The 10817-nt window shown below is 45.9% G+C and overlaps 1 protein-coding gene across 1 annotated transcript; it reads left to right on the plus strand.

The window, feature by feature from the left end:
* The first annotated feature begins 6238 nt into the window (after positions 1-6238).
* LOC109760207 (mitogen-activated protein kinase 6) lies at positions 6239-10044 on the plus strand. Its single transcript, XM_020319045.3, has 7 exons — positions 6239-6610; positions 6865-6994; positions 7625-7762; positions 8029-8361; positions 8901-9084; positions 9159-9339; positions 9739-10044. The coding sequence occupies exons 1-6, from the start codon at positions 6438-6440 to the stop codon at positions 9329-9331; spliced, it is 1131 nt and encodes a 376-aa protein (XP_020174634.1). The 5' UTR covers positions 6239-6437; the 3' UTR covers positions 9332-9339; positions 9739-10044.
* Positions 10045-10817: the final 773 nt, after the last annotated feature.

Genomic DNA, 10817 nt, shown 5'->3' on the forward strand with positions numbered 1-10817 from the left:
GTCGGTGGAACCTGTCTCACGTAAGTGTACGTGTAAGGTCGGTCCGGGCCGCTTCATCCCACAATGCCGCCGAAACAAGATAAGACTAGTAGCGGCAAGAAGAATTGACAACATCGACGCCCACAACTACTTTGTGTTCTACTCGTGCATAGAAACTACGCATAGACCTAGCTCATGATGCCACTGTTGGGGAACGTAGCAGAAATTCAAAATTTTCTACGCATCACCAAGATCAATCTATGGAGTTTACTAGCAACGAGAGGGAAGGAGTGCATCTACATACCCTTGTAGATCGCGAGCGGAAGCGTTCAAGAGAACGGGGTTGATGGAGTCGTACTCGTCGTGATCCAAATCACCGATGATCCTAGCGCCGAACGGACGGCACCTCCGCGTTCAACACACATACGGAGCAGCGACGTCTCCTCCTTCTTGATCCAGCAAGGGGGGAGGAGAGGTTGATGGAGATCCAGCAGCACGACGGCGTGGTGGTGGAAGTAGCGGGATCCCGGCAGGGCTTCGCCAAGCGCAAGCGGGGAGGAAGAGGTGTCACGGGAGGGAGAGGGAGGCGCCAGGGCTTGGATTGCTGCTGCCCTCCCTTCCCCCCACTATATATAGGGCCAAGGGAGAGGGGGGGCAGCCTTGGCCCTTCCTCCAAGGAAGGGTGCGGCCAGGGAGGAGTCCTTCCTCCCCAAGGCACCTCGGAGGTGCCTTCCCCCTTTAGGACTCTCCGTTTATCTTATCTCTTGGCGCATGGGCCTCTTGGGGCTGGTTCCCTTGGCCCATATAGGCCAAGGCGCACCCCCTACAGCCCATGTGGGCCCCCGGGGCTGGTGGACCCCCTTGGTGGACCCCCAGACCCCTTTCGGCACTCCCGGTACAATACCGATAAAGTGCGAAACTTTTCCGGCGACCAAAATAAGACTTCCCATATATAAATCTTTACCTCCGGACCATTCCGGAACTCCTCGTGACGTCCGGGATCTCATCCGGGACTCCGAACAACTTTCGGGTTACCGCATACTAATATCTCTATAACCCTAGCGTCACCGAACCTTAAGTGTGTAGACCCTACGGGTTCGGGAGACACGCAGACATGACCGAGACGACTCTCCGGTCAATAACCAACAGCGGGATCTGGATACCCATGTTGGCTCCCACATGCTCCTCGATGATCTCATCGGATGAACCACGATGTCGAGGATTCAATCAATCCCGTATACAATTCCCTTTGTCTATCGGTATGTTACTTGCCCGAGATTCGATCGTCAGTATCCCGATACCTTGTTCAATCTCGTTATCGGCAAGTCTCTTTACTCGTTCCGTAACTCACATCATCCCGTGATCAACTCCTTGGTCACATTGTGCACATTATGATGATGTCTTACCGAGTGGGCCCAGAGATACCTCTCCGTTTACACGGAGTGACAAATCCCAGTCTCGATTCGTGCCAACCCAACAGACACTTTCGGAGATACCTGTAGTGCACCTTTATAGCCACCCAGTTACGTTGTGACGTTTGGTACACCCAAAGCATTCCTACGGTATCCGGGAGTTGCACAATCTCATGGTCTAAGGAAATGATACTTGACATTAGAAAAGCTCTGAGCAAACAAACTACACGATCTTGTGCTAGGCTTAGGATTGGGGTCTTGTCCATCACATCATTCTCCTAATGATGTGATCCCGTTATCAACGACATCCAATGTCCATGGTCAGGAAACCGTAACCATCTATTGATCAACGAGCCAGTCAACTAGAGGCTTACTAGGGACATGGTGTTGTCTATGTATCCACACATGTATCTGAGTTTCCTATCAATACAATTCTAGCATGGATAATAAACGATTATCATGAACAAGGAAATATAATAATAACCTATTTATTATTGCCTCTAGGGCATATTCCCAACAGTACCTTCCGATGCGGATTCGCTCTTAATAGTACAAATTTCCTACGACCAAAGAAATAGAAGTGTCGGAAACTCCATCTTCGATCTTTTCCGTGTAGAGGGAATGCCTAACCGTCTTGTGCCACATGAAGTAAACCTATGTATCTTAGGCACACGATTAGTCCGCAAAAATGCATTGTCATCAACACCAAAACCACATAAAGTAGGAAATGCCCTAACAATTGGGTTCTCTGGTTACCAGAAGTGCACGACCACACTACAGATGCTTGCATATGGCACGACCGCTGATTCATGGGAAGAGTACCTACGGATGTCTGAGAGCACATGCGGAGATGCCATGGTAAGGTTTGCAACTGTCGTGGTCTCGGTGTTTGGACCTCGTTACCTGATGGAGCCAATTGTAGCAGATACCGAGAAGCTCTTAGCAATCTCGGAAGCAAGAGGGTGGCCAGGTTTGCTCAGATCACTTGACTACGTGCATTGGAAACGGAAGGACTTCCCAAAGGCTTTGCAAGGGCAATATCAGGGTCATGTTAAGATGCACACCATCATTCTTGAAGCAGTTGCATCACATGATTTTTGGATTGGAACACTTATTTTGGCATGCCCGGGTCTCAGAATGACATCAATGTGCTGTTGTGATCACCATTGTTTGCTAGGCTAACTAAAGAAAAAGCTCCTCCTCGCCACTATACTATCAATGGACATGAGTACAACAAGAGTTACTATCAGGTTGACGATATCTATCCTACGTGGGCTACCTTTGTCAACACCATATCTAACCCAGTTGTCCAGAAGAATGCTCACTTTGCCCAAAGACAAGAAGAAGCTAGAAAGGATGCTGAGAGGGCCTTTGGAGTTTTACACGCACATTTTGCAGTTGTTCATGGACCAACTAAACAATGTGATGCAGAGACCTTGTGGGAGGTGATGACCTGTTGTGTGATTATGCACAACATGATCATGGAGGATGAGGATGACATTGCTGCTGCAAGTCTTGAATTTGAGAACATGGGTGATCCTATCAAACTTACTGACCAGAATCCGACAACATTTGAACAGTTTGTTCAAATACATCTACAAATTCAGCATCGAGCAACTCACGAACAACTAAAGAAAGATCTGATTGAGCATATGTGGACGGTTAAAGGGGATAATAATGTTTGAGTGTAATATTTGAACTTATCTAATTAGAATTGACATTACACTTGAACATTTGAACTATTCTAGACTATATATGCAGCTATTTGAATGTGCGGGCTTAAAAATAGGACTGGATATATGTGGGAAACGTTGGATGACCAACTCCCGCATTAGTATCCGCGGACGAATGCCAGGGCAAATTTGCGGGTCAGCGTTAGAAATGCTCTTAACTTCTAGTCATGTTGGGCATTGTATAAGGCACGGCTAGGACACTAGGCCGAGACTTTGCAATATTGTGATCTTCATAGGTGAGTAGAATAGCTAGGATCATGAGTAGGGTCTTATCCCTCTTACAGGAGCCTGAATGATATAAGAGCATCTACAACCGGACTTGGCAAATCGGACTTCTGAAATGTCCGCGGACACGATCGGGCCCGTCCGCGGTAGTGACCGGTCACGCCTTAAATTTCCTTCTCTGCATGGGAATCTCTCATATTTCATCCTCTAGATCCATACAAACCATGCAAAATAAACTTACGTACTACGACACGCTAGCTACAATTCGTTGTCGAAGATATCCACAACGTCGGTGCCCGGTGGGCGGGCGCGTAGGAGGGCTCCGGCTCCTCCTCATCCATGTACGAGAGCATCTCGTCGACTTCCAGCGGCTTGCTCCACCTCCATTACCTGCCGACGACGGCGTCTGGCCTATGCATCCGACTCCGAGCGGAGGGAATCAAGGATGGCCTGCTGCTCCGCCTGCAATCCGCGTCCTCAAAGTCCGCCATGTCCTCCTCCGGCTCCTCAACCTCCTCTTCCTCCTCCTCCAAGTCCTCATCCGGATCCACCGCATCCGGAGGTAGCCCCACGGCGATCCGGGTTTCGCGCCTTGCCCGGACATGCTCAAGGAGCTGTAGCCGGCACTCGGACGTTAGATATGGGTAGCTCCTTACCCGGCGGCATGGGGACATGGCTACTAGTGGTGGCAGACGGCAAGTGAAAAGTGGCGGCGGCAGCGGACGAGAGGGGGACAATGTGGACGGGTAGGATTTCGGTGCCGACGGTCGGCTTAAATAGTCGGGCCAAGCACTACACGTCCCGCTGAAGCGGCGCCACTCGGCGCCATTGGTCTGACGGAGAAGACGCGCTTCAGACCGTCGGGTTTCAGAGTGTTTTCCTGTGGGACCCCAGCATCAGTCCGACGTGGCGGACACGGCTGAACGGCCCCATATCTGTCCCATATTTGGGCTGGATATGAGGAGTGCGGTCAGCCTGGGCGTTTGAGGCCTGCTTAAGGCGTCCGTCTGGGTCGCATTTTCGTGACCGGTCAGTGAACGAGCCGTCCGCCCGGGCATTTGTGACGGGTTTGGGGCGCCCGACCGTAGATGCTCTCATACGTCATACCGAAATCTTGCTGCGCATTTACGTGTGTCACTCTTCTGGTTTTACCAAAATGAAAATGATTTTGTTATTCAGTTGACTTGTACAAAGGTTTTTCTTTTGAGGGGTGACTTGTACAAAGATTTGTTGTATACACATACATGCAAGCCCAGTCATGGTAAAACCACGTCATGGACAACGAGTCTCCTCCAACAAATCTCCAAACAATCTTGGTGGTACTTTTCTAAACTTTTTCTGTCACTGACCTTCTAGCATCTGGACGACGCGTTGCACTAGCAACCAGAAAGATCGGAGGGAGCTAATAAACACACGTACCCCTTCCTGACTTTGATCAGTACACCAGCAAGGTCTGCGTCGCCGTCGCGCCTTCACACGGATCGTTGTACGTCCTGCAGAGGTGACCATGGAAGAAATGGTGGTTCGGGTGGTTGGTTACATGATGTCGGAGACCCTGAGGCTGATGACCGGAGAAAGGCACGGGAAGAAAGTGCCCGGAACGCGAGGAAACTATCTCAGCCAACCACTAGGAATGAAGGCAGAGGCCGACATGTGACTGGCTTTTGTCTGACCATTCTTCTCGCCAGGCGCATCAGGTCAGGATGTGGCGTCACCTAGGACTCCAATTATGCCTGTGTCCTCTGGGTGCGGACTTTTGGTGAGCTGGGTATTTTAAAAAGCTCAAAAGGCATATTTCAAAGTTAAAAAAATCCGTGGAAAACACGAACGTGTGAAAAAATGTTTGAAAATATTGTGATTTGTAGGTTGTACAACAAAAAATTCCAGCTCAACAACAGAATAAATTAGTCCATTTTAGAAATATGTATTTATCTTTTTTGTAGCCACGTGTGAAAGCATACTTTTTGAGGGATTTTACAGTAATATACATGTGTCTGAAGTCGCTACTTCATCAGTGATACACCATTTTAAACACCGTTATGAAGTATTGCGGTGTGATTGCACGAGTGGAAAGAAGGTGACCACCGGGCGCGTTTAGGTGGAATGATATAACAAGATTTTAATCCTTGTAACATGCAACTATGTTAACCCATCATGTCATCATGCATGAAAGAAGACCCATCACATTCAATTCTTGTACACCATCCGTTCCTAAATATGGATTACATACGGATGAATATAGGCATATTTTAGAATTAGATTCACTCATTTTGCTTCATATGTAGTCCATACTGACATCTCTAGAAGGGCTTATATTAGAAATGGAGGGAGTAACATCAACCATGTAATTCACCATACCACCGTGCATGGAAAAAACACATCTTTGTTTTCGCAATCCATGCTACTTATATTAATAAATATTCTACAAATATACAGTACTAAAATGCAATAAATTGCATGTATTCAGATTTATTCTTTTATTTTGTTATTAATCCAAACATTAACGTTTCATTTTTCTTGCGAATATAAACATTAATGGTTCATACAAGCAATCATTTAAATAATTGCAACTAATCTTCACAACTCACGGCGTATCATCTGTAATTATTTGTAAAGACTGTACAATTAGATACAATCTTTGTCCCTTAATGTAAGTAGTCTTTGCAGTTTCTTACAATAAAGGATGGAGGGAGTAGATCTGTAAAGGCGTTAGAGCAATATAAGGTGTGCATGATCTCGCTAAAAAAAGGGTGTGTACGAACCGAAGTGTATATAAAGAAATACACCTAAAAAAGGTACGGAGTATACAGCAATAAATTAAGCGAAAGGGATATTTACCCCTATCTACCTTTTTTTCCTTCTGTTTTCCCCTTAACGTCGCCCCACGCGCTCGGTCTCCGTCCTCGCGTCCGCTTGCTCCCATCCTCATTCCCCAGTCGCCGCCCAAGTCAAAAAGAGGGGGAAGCTTCTCCACCAGAGTCCCCAAGCCCATGAACGACTAGTCGCTGCGAAGCACCAACCCTAGAACCCAACCCTGCTCTCCCCCCCTCCTCGGCTCCTCCCCCTCGCGAGCGGCGACGAAGAGGCCATGGATACCTCCGGCGGCGCCGCCGCCGCGGGCGGGGCCGCGCAGATCCAGGGGATGGCGACACACGGCGGCCGCTACGTGCTCTACAACGTCTACGGCAACCTCTTCGAGGTCGCCTCCAAGTACGCCCCTCCCATCCGCCCCATCGGCCGAGGCGCCTACGGCATTGTCTGGTGCGTTCCCCCCCTCCCGAATCGCGGATTATATGCGTGCCGCTGCAGTTAATAGCGAATCCGAGCTGCTATCTATCTATGCCATGTGTAGAATATTCCGTGCCGTGCGGCGGTGTCTGCCCAGATTTGGCACACATGCGGGTGTGACGTTTTAGGCATAAAGTTATGATGAGGAAGTGAGTCACGGCGACGCCCCACCCTAAGGGTTGCAGTAGGAGTGCTTATATTTGCCTACTCTTGTTCCCTATTTGTAGCGCGGCGGTTAGTTCGGATACAGGAGAGGAGGTTGCGATCAAGAAGATTGGAAATGCGTTTGACAACCACATCGACGCCAAGCGGACGCTGAGAGAAATAAAGCTTCTTCGCCACATGGACCATGAGAATGTAAGACTTGTCTGTTTTAATTTGTTTGGGCATGTATAGTGATTGCTCGGTGTACTTGCCGTACCGCTACAAGTGTTTGCTGTGTGTTTTACATTTCTATACATAAGATAGCTTACCACTGTGCTTGAGCAACACATGTTCAATTGTGAACGCCGCTCTTATTAGTTTCCTTTTTGAATACCAAATTTTGGCAGAGGCAAGCGGTCATGTACTTCTGGTTATAGAGAATTACTATGCATAAGGAAAGAACTACTTTAGGTGTAATATGTAGAGTGTAAATCTCAGAGTACGGCCCTACCCAGGAAAGGACACTTATTGGTTGATTATGTACATGATGAGGTTTTGTGGTAATACTTAAGCTTCTTACTAAAGAAGCATCTAGAAGCATAGGGATCAGCTGACATCACAGCCACAGGGTCGAGCATGCGCTGACAATTTTCTCTGAAGTTGGCTTCTACTAGTGGTTTTATTTCCTTTGTCTAAGTTTCTAGAAGTGGTGTGCCTGAGTGGGTTCTGTTTCTTGTCATTACAATTTTACTGCTGATGGGCTTTGTTGTCCACTCATACTCATACTGTCAGTCATTCCTATGATGGGTTTATTCTGATCATGGTTTCAACATTGGATCACAGATTCTTGCCATAAAGGATTTAATACGCCCCCCAAGAAGAGATGATTTTAAGGATGTGTACATTGTTACTGAGTTGATGGACACGGATCTCCACCAGATCATTCGCTCAAATCAATCATTGACTGACGACCATTGCCAGGTTTGTTGCCTCCTGCTTGTGCCAAGATTCTTATGTATTTGCTGGATTTGTAGTTGAAACAAATCTTGTTGTGACTAATGTAGATATCGATTGACATGTACTCACAGATGTTTTCTGTGCCTTCTTTAGTTCTTAGCTTAGGTTTATCAGCTTTGTCCTCCAGAAATCATAAGTTACATGTTGTGTTCTGTACCTTCTTTAATTCTTAGTTTAGGTTTATGAGCTCTGTTTTCCAGCAATCATAAGTTACATGTTTTGCATTGCAGTACTTCTTGTATCAGTTGCTTCGAGGGCTAAAATATGTGCACTCAGCAAATGTCTTGCACCGTGATCTGAAGCCAAGCAATTTGTTCCTAAACGCAAATTGCGACCTCAAGATTGCAGACTTTGGGCTTGCAAGGACCACTTCAGAAACTGATCTCATGACAGAGTATGTGGTCACTCGTTGGTACCGAGCACCAGAGTTGCTGTTGAACTGTTCACAATATACTGCTGCAATTGATGTCTGGTCAGTTGGGTGCATACTTGGTGAAATTATTACTCGTCAACCCCTGTTTCCTGGAAGAGATTACATCCAACAATTAAAATTGATCACTGAGGTAGGTTTGTTCAACTCGTCGCTTGCCTTTTTTGGTATCCACATTGACAAGTCATGTTGTTGTCTATTTGGAAGCTGTCAATCAATTAAGATGAGTCTGTTTCTGAGCTTCTTTAATAGAATTTGACAATTGTTATATTTGGAACAATAGGATAACTGGATCTTTCTTGGCACATCTGACTGTATTGTTAGACCTGTTTCGCATCTTGTGTTTGAATAGAAGTTGTTTACTTTTACGCCGACACTGAATTAGTAAATGTATTTTGCATCTGGTAGCATGTTGGTGCTGCAACATTTTACTGTATCATCAGATCTGGAATCCTGGATTATTAACTTCGTGCAAGTTTCTGTGGATGTCTCTTCTCTTCAAATTATACATTTTACTATGTATACTGGTTGGTTTCTGTGCAATACATTCTTAGCTTCAAATCAACCATTTTTAGTACCACCGAATGCATTTTTGCTTCTTTTTTTAATGATGTCTCTTGAACCTGTTGTATCAAATATTAATCAGTCCTTTCCGGCTTTCTGCTTCAAAAGCTGATAGGATCACCAGATGATTCGAGCCTAGGATTTCTTCGGAGTGATAATGCACGAAGATACATGAAGCAATTACCACAGTACCCAAGGCAGGACTTCCGCCTGCGCTTCCGCAACATGTCTGATGGTGCAGTTGATCTATTAGAGAGAATGCTGGTGTTTGACCCAAGCAGACGCATCACTGGTACATGAGCTTGAACCAACTACTTACGTTAGTTTTGTTTGCTTTACTATGGCTCAAAATCATTTTTCGTGCAGTTGATGAGGCTCTGCATCACCCATACTTGGCTTCTCTTCATGACATCAACGAAGAACCCACTTGCCCGGCACCTTTCAGCTTTGATTTTGAGCAACCATCTTTTACAGAAGAACATATGAAAGAGCTCATCTGGAGGGAAACTTTAGCATTTAACCCTGATCCTCCCTACTAAGAGCCAAGGTTTGTATCGAATACGTCTGGTTGAAAATATTTCGTTTCTTAAAACCAATTATCTAAAAGAATACAATGTGTCAGACGACTAATCTTGATCCTGGAATCCTGAGGAGGTTCATACAGACTTGTTATTGTTATTTATCTGCAATATTTCTGAGGTTGAGTAATTTAGATCTTGAAAATTGTGCCCGTTTGGAAACCCATTATCTATCTGGATCAGTAAGACTTTAGTTTGAGAACATGCCCTGCTTAAAATTCTATTTGTAAGTCAAGCCTTGTTTTTCCACGTTTCTTGTGTGTGTGCCAATTCTCTGTTGTCTCAGTCCATTTTGAATTTCATTTCATTTGGTTAAGACTTTTTCCAGGGATTCAAGCTAATTCATTTTGTTTTCCTTGGGAGCACAGACCAAATTACCAGCTGAGGGCATTGAAGATCTACCTCTAGCTCTAGTGAAGCCGATATTTCCATGTCTTGTGCATCTATTTATTTTATGCTCGCTTATTGGGCGAATGGGCATGGATTATTTGTTGCTGTAACTATTTCTTTTGGGGCCTTTCTGAAGAAACGACATTTGTATGAGATGGCTTGTGCCTGGGCTTGTATACCGGTTGATTGAATAAACTGTTCTTGTGTATCTAAAACTTGTGATTTTGTGTACACTTATTTAAACATCCCATGTATATCTGAGTTAACAAATTTGCCTTTTATTATCTCAAGCATGTAATTTTGCATCTGGTGCCCCGTCGTATCGAAGTTGCTGATACAATTATGCGCTGAAATTCCATTCACTTGTAGGTGTATCCCACAATAAAAGTTCGCACATGCTATTCTACGCACTAGTACTTGGTTATTACTCTATATCCTTAAGCTTAACAAACAGCATGAACGCATGGTCGAGGACTAGAAAGTTATAGCTTCCCGGGAATTTGGCAAAAGCTCTTCAAGTTCAAGCCATTCACCGTTGGGTGAAGTCTGTTTTAAATCCTGAACTCGTATGCTCTGTCGTTTTTAAACCCCGACCTCCAAATCCTGGAAATCGGCACCCTCAACTCCCTAATTCCGGTCGTTTTCGTCCTTGCTGGCGTATCCAAATAGAGGAAGGCTGGGATCGCTGAGTCCACTATCGTTGTGGGTCCCGCTCGGTCGCTGGAAACGCTAAATGGTTGAGCCAGACCAGCTCGCACCGCTCCTCGCTCACTTCGCCCCTTACCCTTCTCTCCCCGACGCACCAGCTTCCTCCTGCGGCGGCAATGGCGATGCTGAGCGGATGATCGCAGCGAGCTCCCACGCCGGTGGCAAAGGAACATGTGAGTCATCCTCATCACCTGTGATTGATCAGTGGTCTTTTTTTTTTCCTGCCTGTAGTTAGGTTTAGGGTTCTACAGTGGCGAAAGGTGGTTTTTTTGGCAATTTTGTGGCCTGTTGAATGGAAGGATTTGGGGCCAAATACATATTCATGGACCGATGCCTTACATGGATTGTA

This window comes from Aegilops tauschii, chromosome 1 (genome assembly GCF_002575655.3).
Source record: "Aegilops tauschii subsp. strangulata cultivar AL8/78 chromosome 1, Aet v6.0, whole genome shotgun sequence".
Classification (NCBI taxonomy): domain Eukaryota; kingdom Viridiplantae; phylum Streptophyta; class Magnoliopsida; order Poales; family Poaceae; genus Aegilops; species Aegilops tauschii.

Coding starts and splice junctions, on each gene's coding strand:
- LOC109760207 (XM_020319045.3), top strand. CDS start 6,438: ATGGATACCTCCGGCGGCGCCGCCGCCGCGGGCGGGGCCGCGCAGATC. Junction 6,611..6,864: donor GGCGCCTACGGCATTGTCTG/GTGCGTTCCCCC, acceptor CCCTATTTGTAG/CGCGGCGGTTAGTTCGGATA. Junction 6,995..7,624: donor GCCACATGGACCATGAGAAT/GTAAGACTTGTC, acceptor ATTGGATCACAG/ATTCTTGCCATAAAGGATTT.